The sequence below is a fragment of the Elephantulus edwardii genome, unplaced genomic scaffold, assembly GCF_000299155.1.
Source record: "Elephantulus edwardii isolate Elephantulus edwardi_28Jun2011 unplaced genomic scaffold, EleEdw1.0 scaffold00099, whole genome shotgun sequence".
NCBI lineage: Eukaryota > Metazoa > Chordata > Mammalia > Macroscelidea > Macroscelididae > Elephantulus > Elephantulus edwardii.
This window is the reverse complement of record NW_006399849.1, coordinates 11,021,182-11,044,330: the sequence shown is the minus strand read 5'-3', so window position 1 is coordinate 11,044,330 and position 23,149 is coordinate 11,021,182. Positions and strand designations below refer to the sequence as shown.

The 23,149-nt window shown below is 38.0% G+C and overlaps 1 protein-coding gene across 1 annotated transcript in view; it reads left to right on the top strand.

The window, feature by feature from the left end:
- Nucleotides 1-23,149, top strand: part of MAP3K1 (mitogen-activated protein kinase kinase kinase 1, E3 ubiquitin protein ligase) — an 89,163-nt gene that overhangs the window by 50,914 nt on the left and 15,100 nt on the right. Inside the window, exons 2-11 of the mRNA XM_006891534.1 lie at nucleotides 3,774-3,924; nucleotides 6,510-6,710; nucleotides 8,930-9,130; nucleotides 9,435-9,551; nucleotides 9,877-10,025; nucleotides 15,949-16,070; nucleotides 16,576-16,657; nucleotides 16,766-16,949; nucleotides 18,753-19,028; nucleotides 21,618-21,739. Coding sequence (XP_006891596.1) covers nucleotides 3,774-3,924; nucleotides 6,510-6,710; nucleotides 8,930-9,130; nucleotides 9,435-9,551; nucleotides 9,877-10,025; nucleotides 15,949-16,070; nucleotides 16,576-16,657; nucleotides 16,766-16,949; nucleotides 18,753-19,028; nucleotides 21,618-21,739 — 1,605 coding nt within the window. The remainder of the gene's footprint in view (nucleotides 1-3,773; nucleotides 3,925-6,509; nucleotides 6,711-8,929; nucleotides 9,131-9,434; nucleotides 9,552-9,876; nucleotides 10,026-15,948; nucleotides 16,071-16,575; nucleotides 16,658-16,765; nucleotides 16,950-18,752; nucleotides 19,029-21,617; nucleotides 21,740-23,149) is intronic.

The window sequence follows — 23,149 nt, the reverse complement described above, 5'->3', positions numbered from 1 at the left end:
TGAGTCTCCCTCCAATCCTGATGCCACATCCTTCTTCATAGGGTCCAGCTTCTCAAATAATTTGCTCAGAATACAGATTAAATAGGTATGAAGAGAATACAACCCTGACACACTCCCTTCTTAATGTTAAACCGTGCGGTATTCCCCTGTTCTGTTCATACAACAGCCTCCTGGTCTAGATAAAAGTTTCACATGAGCACAATTAAGTGCTCTGGGATTCCCATCCTTCTCAGTGTAAGCCACGCCATGATTTACTTTGACCTACACAGTCAAATGCCTTTGAATAGTCATTAAAGCACAAATGAACATTTTTCTGGTATTTGTACAAATTATTACTTTATTGACAATAACACTATGTTTCTAGATAATTTAGACACATGTACATGCATGCACGCACGCGTGCGCGCGCGCACACACACACACACACACACACACAGATTTAACAAAAACCCCACAGAATGGAAGATATATTTACTTTGTTTTTAATTCATTGTGGCACAAACCCTCACCCTCACCCCACAATGCACCCCTTGTTCCAGATTGTTCTCATACATATAATGCATAATCATATATTCCTTTTGGACAGTTCTTCCTCTCATTCATTCTAATGCAGTGTTCATTACCTATCCACTCTTTCCCCATTCCCTCACAACCCTCCATGTCTGTCCTATTTTATAACAGTGTTGTTATGCAATATTTCTTCTTTTGTGACTGAGATATTTGATTTAGCATGATATCTCCAAATTTCCCCCATACTGTGTAATTTTTTTACTATTTTATTGCTTTTCTTTATTATGTAGCCTTCCATGGGCATGCATGTATCTGTTTGATTGTTGGCTCTCATGTCCTTAGGGTATATTCCCAGGGTATGCTGGGTCAGATGGTGTTTCTGTTTCCAACTTTCTGAGAAAGCACCACACTATTTTCTGTAGTGGTTATACCATTTTACATTCTCAGCAGCAGTGAATAAGAGTTTCAGGCTCTCCACAAGGTCACCTGCATTTGTTGTTTTCTGTCTTGTTGAGCTTTGTTATTGTTGCTGGGGTGAGATGTTATCTCACAGTTGTTTTGATTTGCATCTCTCTGGTAGCTAGAGATTTTAAACATTTCTTCGTTTTTTCATGTGTTTGTTTGCCATCTGAATGTCTTTTTTGGTGAATCGTCTGTTCATATCCTGTGCCCATTTTGTGACAAACAACTGTGAGATAACAAGAAATAAATGACTTCTTAAAAAAATGTTTTGGTATGCAGTGAGCTTTTAAAAATTAAGTTGCCTATGAATGGTGAAGAAATTTAGATTGTTGACAGCTTTTGTTTACTTGGCTCCACAGTCAACACTCTTGGCATCAGTAGCCAGGAAACTAAAAGACGTATTGTGATAGGAAAGTCTACTGTTAGGGACCTCTCCAAAGTACTGAAGAGCAGTGGTGTCACTCTAGAGACTAAGGTGTGCCTGATATAGGCCATGGTCTTTGCAGTCAGTTGTTATGCATCAGAGAGTTAGACAGTGACTTGGGAGACTAGAAGGAGAATTGATGCCTTTGAGCTGTGGTGCTGGAGAATAATATTGAGAATACCATGGACTGCTAGGAAAACAAACAGATTCATCCTGGAAAGGGTTAAACTGGGCTGCTCCTTGGAGGCAAGAATTCAGAGGCTCCGTCTCACATACTTTGGACATGTTGCAAGGAGGGAGGAGGACATCATGCTTGGGAGGGTGGAGGGACAGCACAGGAGGGGAAGACCCTCTGTGAGGTGGATTGATTCAATGACTGAGGTAATCGGGGTTGGTGTGTTGGAGACAATGAGATTGGCACAGGACAGAGCAGGATTTAGGACTGTTGTACATATGGTCGCTGTGAGTCGCAAGCGACTCGACGGCTCATAACAACAGCAACAACCTATGAATGGGTGTTTGTTTTTTTTTTTTACTAAGCATTGACTGCACAGGATGAGTTTTTGAGAAAACATTTTCCACACCCTCTCACTCTTTGCTCCCGCGTTTTTCACTTCCCCACCTCCCCCTCCTTTCCAATTTGAATACGTGAACTCACTTTTTTGTGTGTTACCTTTTTCATATTGCTTTTCTTTGTTGATAATAATGGCAGTTTCTGTGTCACAGTTTTTTACTACGTCTGTGATGGAAATAGTTTACTACATATATAGTTTTGTGACTGAATTTTTACATTTTAGATTGTACAAATCTTTTGCATTCCTGAAAAGTACCTGGACCAGTCTCTGACACAGAGGCATTTAACATATTAATTGTCTAGCGTGGCCTTCAAAGTATTGATGCTGCAGTAAAACCAAATAACCGTTTACTTTTTAGTATATATTTCTTTTTATACTGGCTCGTGGAAGATAGTGCTTCAAAGTTGTGATTAACTGGAAAATTCTAGAAGTGTTTGAAGTTGATATTAGTAAATCAAAGTTATCATCCATGGCATTTCCTTGTATATTTCCTTTTTCTATCAATTTAGAAAAATCACTGTTCTGTAGCTTTATAGACTTTTTCAAAATTATTGTTGTAATTAACATAGTATTGGATGGTTTGTTGTTGTTTTTTAATTGTTGCTTTTCCTAGAGAATTATTGCTTGATCTACTTCCTTATGGTCTGGATTTTAAAATCAGCACACACATCCCTTCATGTGTGTCCATGAGTATATTTTAAATTTGTGCTTTTCCTCAACTTGGTGCTTTCTTGTTGCCTGCCATATGCCTTCAGGTGACTCTGTGTCTGAGTGGAATCGTGCAACTGCAGGGTTTAGAAGGGCTGAGTATTTGGAAGTAATCATCCGGCTTTTCTCCCAGGCACTGCGGGTTGAACTCAAGCCTTCTGGTTGGCAGCCAAGTTCAGTAAGTGTTTGCAGGGGCTCATTTTACTGAACCTTTGAAGAATTTATTCTCAACGGTTCCTTTACTATTTTAGAGGCTGTCTTGTTCTGTTGATTTCACACTGTGTTATGGCGTATAGGTAAAAATATTTTTGTCATGACCTCGTCTCCATGCCCGTTTGTTGCTGTTCACTGTTAGCCAGCAAGTTGACCCCTGCACAGCAGAACTAAATGCAGCGAGGTCTTGTGCCGTCCCTCCAAGCAATTGCGATTGGACCATTGTGATCTGTGGGGCTTGCTGGACCCTTCTTCCCAGTCCACCTTAGTGTGGAAGCTTCATTGAAACTTGGTTAATATGCAAACCTCCATTTATACACTGGTGGTAACCTCACTCAAAGTTCATTGACGCTCATAAGCTTCTAACTTTATGCGTTTGCCTACTCAAGATACTTGATGTAGGTAGGATCACTCACAATTTGTCGTTGTGCTTTAACTTAACCCTACTCAGCATGTTTTCAAGGCTCATCCATGTTGCCACATGCTCTCTTTATGTTTCTCTTTATGGTTGAATACTTTGTCATTGGGGGGCTCTGGTACAGTAATCCATAGGGAATTTCACTGCTAAAACCAAAAGTCGAGCTTCTCTCCTTTAGAACCCACCATCAACTGTGCAAGAGAAAGATGAGCAGTGTCTTCCCTTGTGATTTGCAGCCCCAGAAACTTGCTAGAGCTGAGCTCTTGAGGTGGCAATGAGAGAATGTGTAAAATGGCTTTATGTCACTTGATCGGCATTTGGATTCTTTCCACCATTTGGTTATTGTGAAGCAGTTCTCTTTTTAATTACGTGTCTAATGAAAGTATAAAATGAAAGCATTTCTAGTCTTAGAACTTGTGTCTCTTACATAAATGGCTTCTCCTTGCTTCTCCCTCCACTTCAGGCGAGAGATGGAGAATAAAGAAACTCTCAAGGGGCTGCACAAGATGGACGATCGCCCAGAAGAGCGAATGATCAGGGAGAAGCTGAAGGCAACCTGCATGCCAGCCTGGAAGCATGAGTGGCTGGAGAGGAAGAACAGGAGAGGGCCTGTGGTGAGTGCTGTGGCTTGTCCGCTAGGAGGAAATGGAAAATGATGCAGAAATATGTCCTCCTGGAAGCATTTCTTTTTTTTTTTTCTTTTTCATTTTACTAACAGTGCTTTTCTTAATATTCTGGCCATTTGGACCAAGACATAGCTAAAGCTATACGATGACAAACTAAGCCGACCCAGGAACAACTATAAGTAGTGGTTGGTTGAGGATTAGTGCTTAAAGCAACACTGCCCTCTAATGTCAGTAGCTAACAATCCTTTTTTATTGGAGGTTATAGTGTCACAGAAGGTGGCAGTCAGAATAAAAAAGAATTTTTGAACAATTAAAGTCTTCTAAAATTTGTGTGAGTTCTCTGGACTCCTTGAACTGGAGAGATTAAAACAGATCTCTCTCATAAATGTAGAAACTGCTATGGAACTGAAACCACAAGATAGGGAGGATTTTTGGCTTGTTTTTATCTTTGAGAAACCAGTTGTATTGTTGCTTTACTGCGTGTAAAATAAGAACACCCAGATAGATACCCAAGGCACTTTTTTATTTTCTCTCTGTTCATGTTCTCATTTCCTCACAGATATACAGATAATTGGGTATCTAATCCATGTATTTCTCCTCAGGAGAAAGTTCGGAGGTCTCCTCCCATGCAATTAAACTCTGCCATTGAAAACCCACTGGAAGGTTACCTGTGGGTTGTTTCTGACTTGATGGCACATAACAACAACAATAAGACATATGAATACTCCCTTACACTTTACCGTTTACAGATTCCATAGTACTCTTAAAGAGTTAGTTTCTTTAGAGTCCTCTTAGGAAACCTCCTTTAGTTTCTCCATTTTGTATCATGTTTTCTGTATCCTGCATTAAATCCTTTCTTAAAACATGAGTGACGCATAACATATCTGGGAAAATAAAACTTAGTTGTTAGTTGCTGTTGCTATGTGCTATTGAGTTGCCTGCGACTCATAGCGACCCTGTGTACAACAGCTTTGAAGCCTGCCCTGTCCTGAGCCAGTCTCACTGACTGACACACCTACCCCCCCTTCACCCGAGTTTCTATGTCAGTCTATTTCATCCAGGGTCTTCATCTCCTGTGCTGTCCCTCTACCCTTCCGAGCATGATGTCCTCCAAGAACTGATCCCTCGTGACTTAGGTATAATAAATAAAATTAGAGTTACATACAAATATCACAAGGCAAATTATTGTGGATTCTACGTGTACCCAGTAGAACAGAGCAGTAGGGAAAGGCTATGCAAAAACTATGACGTTTGCCCTTTTAGTCATGGCAGGGTTAGAGCTGGAAACACTACTAGTAACACAACAGAATTTATGTTTGTGATATGGGTCTGTAAACTTCTGGTACCTTTTGCTGTTTTTAATTTCTTTTTATTATACTTATCAAACTATTTGAGCCCTCAAAATTATATCCGGTATTTATTTCAAAGTTCTGTATTTTGAAAATACAGATGGCAAAATATCTACATTGATTCTTTTTAATACATTAACTTTAGAAGATACTGTTGTTGGTATGTGCTGTCAAGTTGATTACAGTTCATAAGGAGCATGTAAGCAATCTGAATCCTGCCCTATCCTGTTCCATCCTCACCCTCTCTGATATGCTCTAGAAGTTAGAATGCTTATTTTTCACACCAACTTACTTGGCACTGTTGATTTTGAAATAAAATTCTTTTGGTATACACTACAAAATGTAATGCCAGTTGGAAAATTATGAAGGGTAATATTTTAACTGGTGTTCCAGTCTAAACCACTCTACTTAGACTTAAACAGTTAAAAATAGTCTTTAATTAATGATCCAGAATGGCCAAGAGAAGAACATCATGCTCAGAAGGGTGGAGGGACAGTGCAGGAGAGGAAGACCCTGGATGAGATTAATTGATCCAGTATCTGGGCAACAGGGTTTGGTGTGTTGGAATTAGTGAGACTGTCTCAGGACAGGGCAAGCTTCAGAGCTGCTGTACATAGGGGTCACTGTAAGTCACAGGCAACTCAACAGCACATAACAACAAAAACATACTATATTGGTTGTTTTTTATTTAAGCCTCATGTTTAGAGTCAACAAGGAGAGGGCCTTTGTATATAAAAATTGGTGGTTATATTTTGGAGAAATATTCTTCTAAGTGGTACAGCGCTCGTCTTTCAGTATGCTGTACTGAGGTAACCTGGCGTTGCTGTGATGTGAACCTTGTGCCACTGGGGTGTCAAATGGAATAACGGGTTCCCATGGTGGACAGTGTTTTGGTGGAACTACCAATTTGGGACAGGTTTGGAAGCAAGAGTAGCATCCCCTTCCTAAATAGCATGCCACTGGAAACTCTGTGAGCTTTGATAAATGAAGATGATTATAGGAACGCTTCAGGCCTTTTGTTCATAAGGTCACTGTGAGTTGTGCTCAATTTGATGGCAATCAACAACAAAAAAGTTATACTAGATAAAAGTTGCCATATCATCTGGAATATTCTTGTCTTGTTTCATAGTAAAAACTCATGGGGCTCATTTCCTAGCCTATTCTGTAATTTGCTTTTCTCATGTATTCTGACTTAACCAAAATATTGAAATACTTTTGACTCAGGTGGTGAAACCAATCCCTGTTAAAGGAGATGGATGTGAAATGAGTAACTCGGCAGCTGAACCTCACGCGGAGGGCCAGTCGAGTGCCACCTCCACTGCCCCCAAAGGACGCCGCAGCCCCTCTCCTGGCAGCTCCCCTTCGGGCCGCTCCGTGAAGTCAGAGTCTCCTGGAGTAAGGAGGAAAAGGGTCTCCCCGGTTCCTGTAAGTTTATGTGTCAACAAATATGGTCACTTGGTACAGTTTTCAGACTCCAGTTAACAAAGCATAAGAAAGTGTTTTTTCATCTTTCATTTATTCTGTAGTTGTCAGGTAGAGGCCAGATTTAAGTTCATTTCTGAAGATCCAGTAGGTCAAAATTACCTTTATAATAAAACAGAGATACTGCTTGCCTTTTTTCACGGCATGAACATTGCTGCTGATGGTACATTCAAAAGCAAAGGCAGGGCAGATTGTCGTTGCCTCCACCATCATCAAGGTCCTATCATTCAAAATTGTATTCTTCACTGTCATGAACTGACAGAGAACAGATGCCTGATTGACTTAAGAATCCTTGATGAAGCAGAGAAAATTAAATTTCCTAAATCTCAACTCTTTGCAATCATTTGTTATGCATCAGAGAGTTGGACAATGACTAGGGAGGATAGAAGGAGAATTGACGCCTTTTAGCTGTGGTACTGGAGAAGAGTATTGAATGTACCACGGACTGCCAAGAAAACAAACAGATTCATCCTAGAGAGGGTTAAACCAGGCTGCTCCTTGGAGGCAAGGATTCTGGGGCTTCGTCTGACATACTTTGGACATGTTGTAAGGAGAGACAGGTCTTTAGAGAGGGACATCATGCTGGGCAGAGTGGAGGGACAGCGCAGGAGGGGAAGACCCTCTATGAGGTGGATTGATTCAGTGACTGGGGTAATCGGGATGGGTGTTTCAGAGGCAATGAGATTGACACAGGATAGAGCAGGGTTTAGGGCTGTTGTACATAGGGTCGCTATGAGTCGCAAACGACTCGACGGCACATAACAACTACAACAAATCTCAACTCTGGATACTTACCTTATTTTAATGCCTATGTACTGAAATTGGAAGAATGGATTCTGGTACATACCAGGCTATTTCAGGGAAAAGCATTTGAGCAGTTGTTATAGTTGTGAGCTGAACTAGTTGCTTCTTCATGGAGCAAAATTTTTACCTGACAGAATGAAATTCAAACATGAGTATTTGGTAGAGATTTTTTTTTTTTTAACGTTAGTGGAGATACTATCCTGTTGGTGCTAACATCTAAGTGTCATTTTCTCTGGTAATAAAATTTAAAATTTTAAGCTAAAATTAAAAACTATGGAAAATTTATATCCACCACCATACATTTGATAGAATTAATAAAATACTTAGATTTTTCTAATGATATTGGTGGAGTTAGTAATTAATGTGGGTTTGGTTGGTTGGTTGTTTTTTAAATGTACTATCTGGTGAAATTTTGTATAGTTCTGTAACTTAGCTGGTAATTTTCAAATGACCATTGCAAAGAGGTACAAAAATCATGTATAGATAAAAGATGCATACATTCAGAGTCCAAAAAAGCCTATCTGGGATTAGGTAACAGAGTAGGAAGTGACTTTTTAATATGATTTTAGATTCCGTGTTCTCCTGTCCTTAAGCAACCACTTTAAGACTTCCTATGAGACTTCCTAAGAGTGATATTCAGATTTCTCTGAGTGTTAAAATGCATTCAGCTATTTGAGCTACACGTCTCTCTGTGTATATGTGCATGTGCATGTACACACATATAGGCACACTACCTTGTGGAACATGAGAGTTTCTCCATGTTATTGGAGATTACCAGTTGCAGAAGCATATTTAGTAAAAGCTTAACTTGTATCCAGGAGCTGAGTATGTCATTTTGACTGCTAGACTCAAGTTAACTTTGCTAATGATGTATAATTTTAAAGTTTTTTAAAATTTTTATTTACATCATACATTGCAAAAGAAAATTATATCCAAAAAAAAAAGAAAATTATATCCACCAGATGCTCTGCCGGGGAAGGAGGGACAATCTCCTCCTGTACCAGTCAGATCTGATTTGACGGTACACTCTCACACACACACACACACAAAAAAGAAAATTATAAATTTAAAACTTTATCGTTTTAAAACTACTACATAGTTGTACTTTCAATCAGACTTCTCAGATGTAGAAGTAATTGTGATTTTTAAAACACTTCATCTGAGGTGACTAAGGCAAAAACATTTTGTGTAATTGTATTCCATTATATTCATAAGAATGTAATCTGCTATGTAGCGGTCTTATTTGGTTTTTAGAGTTTTTGCCATTATTTGTTTTTGTGGTGGTTGTTTTGGGGAGATGGGTAAACATTTCTATTGAGAAGTGAGAAACTTACCTCATTTTTTTAAATGTCGTGAAGTTTCAGAGTGGGAGGATCACACCACCCCGAAGAGCCCCTTCACCCGATGGCTTTTCGCCATACAGCCCAGAGGAGACAAACCGCCGTGTCAACAAAGTGATGCGAGCCAGGCTGTACTTGCTGCAGCAAATAGGACCCAACTCCTTCCTGATTGGAGGGGACAGCCCAGACAATAAGTACCGAGTGTTTATTGGGCCACAGGTAGGACTGACTTATCAACCCTTGATATATATTTTTAGTATTATCTGCCAGTTAGGTGTAATATACTTATGCAGATTGTGCTGATTGCTTCATGTGTTTTAGAATAGAGACTTAATCTATTTACTAAAAAGTAAGAGCTTAATATGTAGAGAGAGCTACAAGAGTTTTTGTATTTTATATAAGAATAGTAAAGAATATGTTCTTAGAAAGCTTAGCCCCATAAACTTGGCAATAGATGTAATCAGCTAAGTTCGACCAGAGCTATGGATTTGTTGGCCCATGGGTTTCTTTCTTAACCTTTTAGAACTGCAGCTGTGGACGTGGAACGTTTTGTATCCATCTGTTATTTGTTATGCTCCGGGTGTTTCAACTAGAACCTTCAGATCCAATGTTATGGAGGAAAACATTAAAGAATTTTGAGGTAAATTTTCACAAATACTTGAGAGCTAATTGTCAACAAGTCATAATTGTTTATTCCCCAAATTTCTCCATGAACATTGAATTTAAGTAAGTAGTCATCATTTTGAAAGTATGAAGGTATATAAGAATTTGATAGATAAGAGTTTTTTTATGATCCACTGACTAGTCTTTTATTTTAAAATTAAACAAAACACTGACCTAGTATAAAATTGTTATGTTATTATTTTGAAACAGTTGTAAGCTTTACTTAAATTGAACCTCTAAAACGCTTTCATATGTATAAATACGGCACGGATGTCATTGTCATTGTCTTTTTCCAATGTTAGGTTGAGAGTTTGTTCCAGAAATATCACAGTAGGCGTAGCTCAAGGATCAAAGCTCCATCTCGTAACACCATCCAGAAGTTTGTTTCACGCATGTCAAATTCCCATACATTGTCATCATCTAGTACTTCTACATCTAGTTCAGAAAACAGGTTAGTACTTTTCAAGGAACTAACAGCATTAACCCAGTGTTGCATTTTAATACAGAGGTAATTTTTAAATATTAATTAAATCTCTACTTGTTAAATTATTCTAAAATTTATATCGTTGTTGAATCTTGGCTTTCAAGTTAAAATAAGTTTGAAGAGTATTAAAGATCATCTGAGTGTAAATATGGACAGTTTTATCCTGAAAGCTACTACAGTGTTGGAAAATGTCAGAATACATTGAATGTGTACTTTATCATAATTGATAAGAAAAATCAAGTGGCAAAGATAAGATCCCTAGTGACAAGAAGTGGCTGTTGAGTCATTTCAGCTCGGCTGTGTTGTCTCCTTTGTTCTTGCCTCCCTCTCATTGGGTACGTAGGTTTTGATCACTGCTGCATAGGCAGTGAAGCTGAGGCACTGTAATAGAAGGGAATGTCGGTAGCTCTATTTTAATTCTAGAAGGAAGGCAAAAGGGTTTTCTAAATTCTAAATGTAAGAGGTTTTGGGTTTTTTTAATTCTATGGTGGGTTGTTGTTTTTTTTTTCCCCCCCTCTATGGTATTTTCTAAATATAAGGGTTTTTTTGTTTTGTTTTGTTTTTTACTCTATGGCGTTGCTGTTGTTTCATGGAAAGAACTATGCTCACTATCAGAGGAATCCCATTTTTGGGCTCTTTCTCCCATGAGAATGTTAGCATCCTCTTTTGAGAGAATAGATGGCTTACTAAGAGGTGCAGTTGCTGTTTTACTAAAGACCTCAATCTTTTCTATTACCTAATTTGCTGATAATGAATTTCTAACTCAAGGATCATAGATGTAGGCCAAAATTACAGGTAGATTTTTTTTTTTTCTATGCTTGGTATTATAAAAATTTATACAGTTTTCTTGGTCATACTGATTTCTTGGTTTTGATATAAATGTAAATAAAGACTTGTAATTTCCATCAAGTAAAAGTGACTTCCCAGAAAAGAGTAGTGATTCTCTTGTGAGGGCACTTCCTGTTATATTCCCAGCTCACCTCAGTTTGAGAAGCACTGATTTCAGTAAGTTCCATCCTTATCCCATCAGTCTTTTAGGTACTATAACTCTACCAAAACTCATGAAGAATGAAGACGTGATGGTACTACTAGAAAAAGGACTTGGAGAGAAGAGGGATCAAGAATGATAAAAAAATACTCAAGGCCAACTAACTTTTCAAACCACTATATACCAGAATTAAATTACTCAGAAGACTTAAGAAAAAACAATTCCACAATTTATCCCAATTGTATGTCAAGTGCAATTTTATTTCAGTGTTTGTTGACTAAAAAGAGAAATAACATTTTAGAGTCATTGCCTGCCCATTTTTTACCAAATACACGTTTTATAAGCATTGTTTGTGTGTAGCATCAAGTTGGAAAAGACTCATTAAAGTTTCTTTGGGATTGCAGTGCAATGGCATTCTGATGGCCTAGTGGCAAGAAGTTGCACTATAATCCTGAATGGGTGTGGTTCAAACCTACAAGCTGCTCCTTGGGAGACTAGGGAATCTCCTCCCATACGATTAATTGCCTCTGAAAATCCACCAGAGGGTCAGCTACGGGTCCAATCCAACTTAAAGTACACATCAACAATAACAAGAGCCACCAGAACGCCCTACCAAAAGATTTAAGCATTTAAAAATGTGCTTGTTGACTATTTAGATGTCTTCTTTGGTGAATGACCTTAGGTCATTTTTGCCATTAATATTTTTGTAATATATTGATGTAGAAATCCTTTCTCTTATTTTATTCTTAATCTTTACTCCACTACATGAAGCTATGTAATAATGAAGAGATAGGATAGTAAGATGAGGAAAAGACTAGGAAGTGTGCCTTGACCTTGGGAGCTTCATCATTTGCTGAATGTTGGTTCATCTTTTTCTGAAAGTGTTTTAAACACTTGGATAACTGATTGCTGTGTCAGTCACTAAAGCTGGTTTTAGGGGATTACGATTTAACATAGTAGTAGACTTATAATATGGACTCAGTAGAAAATACAGTCTTACCACAGAATCTGGACTTTGTAGGCTACGGCTATCTTTCTCAAATATTAAAGTCTAATGATAGCTCATTATCCACTAAACAGAGCTCCTCCTTACTCACCGCCCACTCTCTCCAGATTGTTGTTGTGTGCCATATTGTACTGGGAAAATCTTCAGTCAAGGACCTCTCCACATTATTGAGGAGCAGTGACTGTTTTTTGGGTTTTTTTTTTTCAATCACTTGCTGTACATCTGAGAGCTGGACAATGAATAAGGAAGACAGAAGAATTGATGACTTTGAACTATGGTGCTGGAGAAGAGCACTGAATATCCCATGGACATAATAGAATAAACAGTGTATTGGAGAAGGTGCAGCCAGAGTGCTCCTTGGAGGCAAAGATGACAAAACTCTCTCTCTCTCATAGTTTGGGGATGTTACTAGGAAAGGCTCTTCATTGGAGAGGGACATCATGCTGGGGTGGTGGAGCTATAGAAAGGAAACCCCTCAGCCAGATGGATTTACATAGTGACCAGAGCAGTGGGCTTGAGTGTGTCAGACATGGTGAGGATGGCACAGCATGGAACAGGGTTCTGATCTGTTGTTCACAGGATCATTATGAGTTGCCCTCCACCTAACAACACCAGTGATGGCTCTGTCACTGATTTTATGATATTGGGCTAGTTGTTTAACATCTCAGGGCCTTGTCTTTATGTTGTAATGGAAATACTGTTTACTGTTGGAGTTATGTGTCATCAAGTCAACTGCAACCCATAGTGACCGTATGAACAATGGCACTGAATTTTGCACTCTGTGCTGTCATCAGCATCTTCAGTACAGTTGTACTTACTGTAATCACTCATCTCATTCAAAGTTTTCCTTTCTTACACTGATCTTCCACCTTTCAAAACATGATGTCCTTCTCGAAGGACTTTCCCCTCCTTACAGCATGCCGAAGTATGTGGGCAACTCTGTGAAACAGAGTTCCACCAACCTTCCCTCTAAGAGGCACTCTCCTTTCACTTTATCCAGGACAGAGCTGTTTGTTCTCTTGGCAGTCCATAGCTATTCTGTACACAAAGGCATTGATTATTCTAATGTCATCCTTATTCTTTGTCCAGTTTTAAAATGCATAGCAAGTAACTGAAAAAGACCATGACTTAGATCAGGCTCTGTTGGACTTTAAATTGACATCATTGCTCTTTTGGTACTCTGGAGAGTTCTTGACAGCAGCCATTCCCAGTGAAACTTGTCCTTTGATTTCTTGACTGCTTGAACCAAGGGTGTTGATTATGGATCCAATTATGATGAAGTTGTGGACTGCTTCAGTCTTTGTCTATTATGATGTAGCCTGTTGGCCTAATGGTGAAGATTTATGTTTTCTTGATCTTGAAATGAAATCTACATTGAAGTCCTTGGACTGCAGATCCTTAGTCGTCCTCACTGTCAGCATGAAAAGCTATGTCATCTACCTAAGGCAGTTTTTTGATGAGTCATCCTCCCATCCTGATGCCACATTCTTTATTCTAAAGTCTAGTTTAGCACAGCATACATATTGAAAAGGTATGGAGAAAAGATATGCTCTGACACACACTTGGTTTTGAACCATACTGTTTTCATAAAACAGCTCCTTAGACTAGGTAAAGATTTCACATGAGCACCATTAAATGTTCTGAGATTCTTGTTCTTCTCAATGTTAGCCTTAATTTGTTTTGATCCACGCAGTCAGGTGCCTTTGCATAGTCAGTAAAGCACAGATAGGCATTCTTCTGGTGGCCTCTGCTTTCTGCCAAGTCCATCTCACATCAACAATGATTTCTTTAGCGATGTAGCCTCTTCTAAATCCAGCTCAACTTTCTATAGTTCTCTGTCAATGTACTTAGCTAGTTGTTTTTAAATAATCTTAAGAAATATTTTACTTGCATGTGATATTAATGATACTGTTCGGTAATTTCCACATTCTGTTGGGTCACCATTTTGGGGAATAGTAATAAATAGGTATCTCTTTCAGTCATTTGGCCAGGTAGCTGTCCAGATTTCTTGAGCACATTTAGGGCAGCCAACATCTGTTTGTTGGAATATGTCAGTTGACTTTCCATCAGTGCTTGAGGACTTAACTGTTTGCCAGTGCCTTCAGTGCAGGTTTATCTTCTTTCTTTATTACCATTGGTTCTTGGTCATAGGCTAGTTTCTGAAAAGATTCTCTGTCAGACAATTCTTTTTGGTATTGTGACTCAGTTTTGTACTCCTTCCTCTTTTGATGCTTCCTGAATCATTCAAGACTCTGCTCATAGCATCCTTCAGTATTACAACTGGAGTCTTCAATTTGTTCTTCAGTTTTCTCAGCTTGTGAAATGCCGAGGACGTGCTTCCCCTTGATTTTCTGACGACAGCTCTTCACACAGTTCATTATAATATTTTGCTTTGTGTTCTCCAACTATTCTGTGAAATCTTTTGTTCAACTCTTACTTTGTCATTTCTTCCCTTTGTTCATTACATTCATTACTTCATGAAAGTTTAGACAGAAAGGCTTGTAAGATAGGATGTGAATACCCTTTCCAATCTGGCTACCCATAAAATAACTACTGTTGACATTTTGATGCAATTTTTATAAATTCTGTGAATCAATGAAATAAATGTCTCCTGCGCACACAGAGAAATCATTATTTCTTTTAACATCCTTGTAGTTTTTCACTAGAAATTAATACCATATTTCCAGTAAGCAAACTACTCTAGGATTTGGCTGTGGAAACACAGGCAAACTAGCTATTCTTTTACTTAATATATCAGAACATTTTTCTAAGCCAGCACTAAAGATAAAATTTTATTATCACGATAATGTCATTTTAAATTGAGTGCCACAATTTTTTGTGCTCTTGCTTTTTAATTAACTATTTAGTCTATCTCTGATATTTTTTAAACATCTTAAATTCAATGAAAAGGTATGTGTGTGTGTGTATAAAATACTTATGTGAGATAGCATCCTAAAAAATACACATTTTAAATCCAAAGCTGTATGCATTTAATCTGGTGGCATGGTCCATACAGAGTTGTGCTACTAATCCAAAAGCCACACCACTCTGGTGTTTCCTCTCCGCCATCGACTCAGAAGAGTGTTTAGAAATCTTCCATGCAATTCAAAGCCTCAGAAATCAAATGGAGAGTCAGTTAGAGGTCAAGTTGGTAACCACTCAACAGCAATGAGGGGTTTAAAGGGTTAATTTCCAGAATTTTAGTTTTTATTCCTTTTACCAATGAGAATGGGAATATATGCTGGATGTTACTAGTCTCTTTCACTTTTTCCAATTAGATTATCGAAAAACAAAATAAATGAAATAGCGTATTAATTTAATATGCATTTTGTACTCACTAATAGATATCTTTTCAATGCTTATTAAATGTTAGTATTTTTAATGCTGGTGTGGTTTTTTTTTTTGCACTACTGGTATTTTTTTTTCCAAAGCACTTTTGAGTATTTGGACTATACAGTGCCCTCTAGCCACATGCACCATCAACAAGTTGATTCCAGCTCATCCCAACCCTACATCGAGTTTCTGAGGCTGCACATTTTTACAGAGGAGATTGCCCATCTTTCCTGCTGAAATGCTGGTGGAATCAAACTGTCAGCATCTGGGTTAGTTGTTCATGGAGGCAGTTAGCAACAGCAACATTTTTTAGATACATAGCATACATATATCTTCTGCAAGAGTATAGCTCATCATTGAATTATATTCACAGCAACCGTAGATCAGCCCACATCCATCAACTTGAAATTACTATGTATTTATAGACTAAAAATATTAAGAATTTCTGGTTAATTTGTTCATAATGTATAAAAGCAGAACCTGTTTTCAGCATATAGCATTCATTCTTGTGGTGGTGGTGTTATTACTGGGTTTGTTAATACTTTGTCATTCCTTTTTTCTAGTATAAAAGATGAGGAGGAACAGATGTGTCCTATCTGCTTGTTGGGCATGCTTGATGAAGAAAGCCTCACCGTGTGTGAAGATGGCTGCAGGAACAAGCTGCACCACCACTGCATGTCCATTTGTATGTGGCTCTTTTTTTTCCCTCTGGGAAAACTTAATGTTTTTACTGTATGAGTTAGTGATGAAGGAAGGAAAAACCTCACCTTGAAATCTTAAGCAAATGGAGGTCTAGGGTCTGTCAAGAAGTGATCTTGTTAGGAGAAATGCAGTGAAGAAGGAGCATATGGAACCTGAAGCATCATTCTGGTCCAGAAAGTGTATAGAGAGGGTAGAAGGCTTGTGTAACAGAGAAGGTAGCTTTGAATGGCATTGATACGTGAACATACGGGATAGAAGGTTTGGGAAACTAGTTAAGCACGTGTGTCCTCATAACTGACAGAATGGTGATCATGACTATTTAATTTGCTGCATTTACCTACATTGAAGTAAATATTGTATCAAATGATTTTTGAGATTCTTTTTATATAAATCTTACACTAGATATTAGAAACAGTTACTACATACAAATACCTATAGGTAGACATTTACGTTTTTATGCACTTTTCCCCCTTCTTTAACTGTTTCAGGGGCAGAAGAATGTAGAAGAAATCGAGAACCTCTCATCTGTCCTCTCTGTAGGTCCAAGTGGAGATCTCATGATTTCTATAGGTAACCATTTTGAATTAATGACTTGAATGTATTTCAGTAAACATGTTCTCAGTGTTTTATTTAAGTTTGCTCATTTTCTTGGAAAATTATGTTGATTTTTCCTTTCAGCCATGAATTGTCAAGCCCTGTGGATTCCCCTTCCTCTCTCCGAGCTGCACAGCAGCAAACCATGCAACAGCAGCCTTTAGCTGGATCCCAAAGGAGGACCCAAGAGAGCAATTTTAACCTTACTCACTATGGAGCTCAGCAGATCCCCCCTGCTTATAAAGACCTCGCTGAGCCTTGGATTCAGGTACAGAGCCCTGTAATCTTCCCTTGTTACAGAAACAGACCAGTAACTGTTGTTCTGTTCTCTCTCCCTGCCTTCAGTTACTTACAATTTAAGGAAATCTGTTTACTTCTCCTAAATCATGACTCTTACCGCATTGAAAATAGAAATACTTTTGGTGTTAATACTTTACTACAAAGCTTGCAGTGACCATGTTAGTATATTAGACCTCTGAATCACTAGGATTTATTTTCTTTTTCTTTTTAATCAGCATGTTGTTGTTGACATTTGCCTTCGAGTTGGAATGAACTCACAGCCAGCCCTCCAATGAATTTTCAGTTTGTCACATGGGAGGAGATTGCCCATCCTTCAGAATATTAGCAAGTCATTATGACTAGTAAAATTTGACAATTTATTAATCACATCCTACTTTTTAAATATTTTTAATGCTATGTAATAAAGCCCCTTATCCGTTCATGAGACTCCATAATAAGAATGTTCAGGTTGATACTAAGCTATTCAATGCCGTTCTTTGAAGACAGTCTTCTAGTTTGTTTTGCAAACATGGTTTGGACTAGGTTATGTATTCCTTGTTTTGTTTTGGGTTTGGGGTTCCCCCCCCAGTAATTAAGAATATGAAAAACAAAATTAAGGTTGAAAGCGTGGAATGCTGCTTACAGTACAAGGAATATAAGAAATGTATGCTAGTTGATTTTATTCTCTTTATCATTACTTTATAAACAAACCAAACAAATAATGTTTATATTCCAAAAAGTTGCATTTATTTATCTCTAATGGTGAGAAATTTTTCAGAAGGTGAGTTCTTCTAGGCATGAAATCGTTTTTGTTAGTAAGTCTGTTTTTGTTCTTCAGGGACTCATGTGGCTTTACAGGCCTAGTAGAGATAACTCCAATCACACGTATATTCATTGGAATGATATCATTATCTTTTGCAAATTTGGACACAAGCATTTTTCTTTAATCATTTCCACTTTTCCATCTCATTTTAATTCCTCCTGTTTTTGTATAGTGATTTAAAAATCATATATTTAAGACAGAAGCCAAATTTTTTAAAGTCTGTGACTTTATTTTCTATAAGAGATACACTATATTTTTTGAAATCTCTAATTCCTTTCTTGATTTTTCTTGGTTTTTGTTCTTTTTCCAGATTCCACTCCATTTGTTTCTCTATAGGATTACTTAACGTGAATACAGAGTTGAGTTTCTTCACTTAACACGTTGCCGCACACTTTTAAATTGACAACCGTTCTTAGAAACACATTTTTTCCCCCTGCTATAGTCGTCATTTGCAGCATCGTGTTAATAGTTTGTATAATGGAAGGGTGTAGGCAGCGGTTAGCCATGGAAATATATGTATACCCATTTGACTGCTTAACAGAGTTTACTCTTAGGTTTACTTGAGCTAATAATAAATGCTAATACTTGTAATAGTTACTGTTTAATCTTGACTACAGAATTCCTCCTTATAAATGTAAATATAGGCATATTTATGATTGGTATGTTGTTGGTTGGGTTTTTTTTAAGGAAACAGCTTTTTATTTTTATTTTATTATTTTGTGTGTGTGTTGTGTGTACCATCAAATCAGATCTGACTGGTACAGGAGGAGATTGTTCCTCCTTCTCCAGCAGAGCGTCTGGTGGATTTGAACCGTGCACCTCTGGGAGCATATTTATGATTTTGTAATATGATGAAGATTAAGAAAATGTCATGGTTTGTTTTGGTAATCCAAAATCAAACTAACTTCAAAATCCACTAGCTTTAGTAGTTTTCCTTCGCCTTCAATTTGTCCTGTTTCTTTGATACAGGTGTTTGGAATGGAACTCGTTGGCTGCTTATTTTCTAGAAACTGGAATGTAAGAGAGATGGCCCTCCGGCGTCTTTCCCACGATGTTAGTGGGGCCCTGCTGTTGGCCAATGGGGAAAGCACTGGAACTTCAGGGGGCAGTAGTGGAAGTAGCCCAAATGCTGGAGCTACCAGTGGGTCCCAGACCAGTATCTCAGGAGACGTGGTGGAGGCGTGCTGCAACATTTTGTCCATGGTCTGCGCTGACCCTGTCTACAAAGTGTACGTTGCTGCTTTAGTAAGTAGCTTTATTCATGATCTCATTGTAGGGGAGTTTTGTGGAGGTGTTTTTGTTTTCAGTGTTTCATAGATACTGTTATTAAGATACGATTTAACCTCCTTGTGCTGCTAGTCAGAAGGTTGGTAGTTTGAATTAGCCAACCACTTCACGTGAAGATGAAGCACTCTGTGTCATAAAACTTGACAACCTTGGAATTGCCATGGGACAGTTCTCATCAACTGGTAGGGTCGCTGTGAAGCAGAATTAAGAATTAGCCTGAACCGAGTAGATTTAGGGTTTTCCCTGTTTGTAACTACATTTTCTAACTTGTCATGGAAAAATAAAAATTTTCTTCTTGCATATTGTTAGTTGCTGTTGTGTTGGCTCTGGGCGACCTTATGTATGGCAGGACAGAACACTGCCCCGGGCCATGCCATCTTCAGTTATTGGTACACTTGGGTCTGCTGTGGAGACTGCTATATTTTGAGTGTCTGTCAGACTAGGGGATTCATTTTCCAGCACTGTATTGGACAGTATTCTGTTGTGATCTGTGGATTCTCATTGGCTTATTTATTTTGCCAAGCCTTCTTCTTAATCTGCTTTATTCTGGAATTTTTGTTGTAACCTACCAGCCATGAGTAATTCTGGTGGTAATATTGTAATAATTTCCAGCATTTTGGCAACCTTTAATAAGCTACCACAGTTGAGCTAGATGGATTTGGTGCTCTGTAATCCAGGAAACTTTTCTTTCCCAGTTAGCCTTCATTTGGAATTTTTTTTTTTTAATGCTGTTGAGAAGATACACACACACAAAAAACAAAACCCATAAACCAATTTAGTAGTTGTTCTGTATACAGGTTAGTGACACTGATTACAGCTTAATGATACTGATTATGTTTTGCTAGTTGTGTGTCCATTTTCTTCCTCATTCTGACTTGACCTTCCTCATTAACATGAACTCTATGTTCCCTGAGCTGCCCATCAAATCTTTGCTGTTAGCAGTTTGACCCCATGTAGATAGATCTTAAGAGTATAGGGTCAAGGCAGACATTACTTGTTAGTCAAGCTGAATTATTATTTAACTTCAAGAAGGCTTTAAGGAAATACTTTTCATTTAAAATTTAAAGATTAATTTGAGACAATAGTTTTAGGAGTTCATTCAGACTTCATGCCTTCAGAAAGTGTGGACTTTATGATAATTTGAATTTTTCTGTTTCTCCTCTTTGGATAAAGATTCCTCTATGGACTCCTTGATCAAAATGTTCAGTCTTTAACTTTTCTTGAAACACAGGCTCCGACTTAGAACCGAGTTCTTTTCTAATGATTATGTTTCAAGTTAGTTCTGGCCTAAGTAGATAGATTATCTGCTTTCCTCCCAACTTTGATTATTATTAGTGCCTTTAATTACCATTATCTTTATAGGTCTGGTCTTTATCTTTCAAAATTGGTGTGAGAATGATAATAGCAAGTGAAACACTACAACATTGTGTGGTGTTGGTGCTGTTAGATTCCATCCAGTTGACTGCAGCTCATAGTGACTCTGAACAACAGGCTAAATCTTGTCTCATCCTACACCATCCTTACAGTCTCTGATAGTGTCTGGTATATATTTATTACCTACAGTAAAATGTACAAAAACACAAATAACATTAAGCTGGTGTGTCTCATTGTCTCCTTCAGCCTTTGGTCTTTCTTGAGTGTGATGCTTTGGAAGAACACCTGCATTTCTTTTGTAAAATGTCCATCACTTGGGTTTATATGGTGTGTCTTCATGATTAAACTCAGCATATGTATTACGTTGGGAAAGAATATCATAAAAATGGTACTGTGTCTGTCTTACGGCTTCAGATCAAGAGGCACATGAGACTGACTTCTGTTCCTGGTAATGTTAACTTTAACCAGTTAGTTAAAATGTGTCTTAGAGGTTTTTTCACAGTAACATTAACTCTTAAAAAACTATCTTGTGGGGACATGCTTTGAAGTTATGTAAATAACTATACTTCTTGCCAAAATTCTTCCCATTAGTTTTTGCAGCCATTTATGATTAATTCTTGCCTGGAACAGTTAATATGTTGTTTCCCAAATGATAGTTTTAAAAGCTTTTATTCTACCTACATTAATTAGAATTCTGCTGTAGGGAAAAATTTCCTTCATAGGCATCTATTCATTTTATTATTCCGTTATCTATTTGTATCATGGCTTTGCATCACATACTTAGGGCATGTTGCTAGGAGGGGCTATTCCTTGGGAAAGGACATGATACTGCAAAGGGTGGAAGATCAGCTAAGGAGATGAAGACACTTGACCAGATGGACTGACACAGTGACTGCTGCAATGGGCTCTTGTGTGTCAGGAAGTGTGAAGATGGTGTAGGGTAGAACAGGGTTCAGATCTTTTGTTCATAGGGTCGCTGTGAGTCACATTTGGGACTCAGTAGCACTTAACAAAAACAGCAACAACAATAATCATGGATTCTTTTTATATTCAGTGGATTATAATCTCTTCTGAGCATTATTATTTTGTTGCTGAGCTTGTCCCAGATTAAGTTTTTGTTTGAAATGCTTTTTAAATGTAATTAAACTGACCTTCAGATTTTTTTCTCCCTAGAAAACATTAAGAGCCATGCTGGTATATACTCCTTGTCACAGTTTGGCAGAAAGAATCAAACTGCAGAGACTTCTCCGACCAGTTGTGGACACCATTCTGGTCAAGTGTGCAGATGCCAATAGGTAAGGAAGGACCTGACAGATGCACTGCTTCAGAGCATCTCGCTTAAGAAGTGCCTGCTTTGCACAAAGAGTGCTGACACATTTCTTAAATAAATCCTTGGATGTTGTTTTCTATTGTGACATTTTGCATTAAACTCTAGTTCTTAAAACAAGCACGAAAAACCTCCTTGTAGTTTAAAGTTCTTAAAAAACAGAAGAACTAATGGAAAGTAAAAGTCATGTTAACAAAATACATTAATCTCCACATTCTTTTTTTTTTATTTTTATTTTATTATTTTTGTGTGAGTGTACCATCAAATCTTATCTGACTGGTACAGGAGGAGATTGTCCCTCCTTCCCCGGCAGAGCATCTGGTGGATTTGAACCATGCGCCTCTGGGATTGTAGTTGCAGCTTCTTACCACTAGGCCACCAGAGCTCCCCTTCCACATTCTTACTGTATGATGATTGATTCTTTTCTGTTCTAAAGTGGCATTCTTTTTTTTTTTTTTTTTTAAATGTGTGTACCGTCAAATTGGATCTGACTGGTACAGGAGACGAATGTTCCTCCTTCTTCAGCAGAGCATCTGGTGGATTTGAACCGCAGACCTCTGGGATTGTAGTGCAGTTTCCTGCCACTAGGCCACCAGAGCTCGCCTAAAGTAGCATTCTTAATCTGAAGTCCATTTGATATAAAAGAACTGATACATGTATCATCAATACCATATAATCTCATTTTAGATGATTCAGTATTCTGAACAGATGCCAGCAAAATAATTCTACCTCCTTAAATATATTACCAAGAACAAAACAGAAGACCTTATTTCTTTTTTTAGCCACTTCAGATTTTCTTTGGTTTCTATATTGTACATTACATACTCAGTTCAGTGAGTCTTTGCAGCTGTTCCTTCTCATTGTATCATGCCACAAAAGTAAACGAAGGTCAGTCATTTGCTGAACAATTCTTTTCACTCATGTCATTTGTGTAGAGTTTGTTGTTGTTGAGTCCATGGAGTCAGAACCAACACATAGCCAACCCTCTGGTGTGTTTTCAGAAGCAGTTAAACGCATGGGAGGAGATTGGCCAGCTTTGCCCTGCGGAGCAGCTGTGAGACTGGCTCGGGTTAGAGTAGGGTTCAGAGCTGAGCTGTTGGACGTAAAGTCACTGTGAGCTGCAGGCAACTTGATGGCACATAACATCAACAACAATGAAATTTTACTCTTAATTGTAGCATTTCTTTTCAATAATAATAAAAACGTGTTCTGTATTCCCTGAAATAATCTTTGCAAATTCACAGAAAATAATAATAAGCCCATGGTTTTTGCAATCACTTGTTAATGCAGCAGAGAGTTGGACAATGACTAGGGAGGATAGAAGGAGAATTGACGCCTTTGAGCTGTGGTGCTGGAGAAGAGTTTTGAATGTACCATG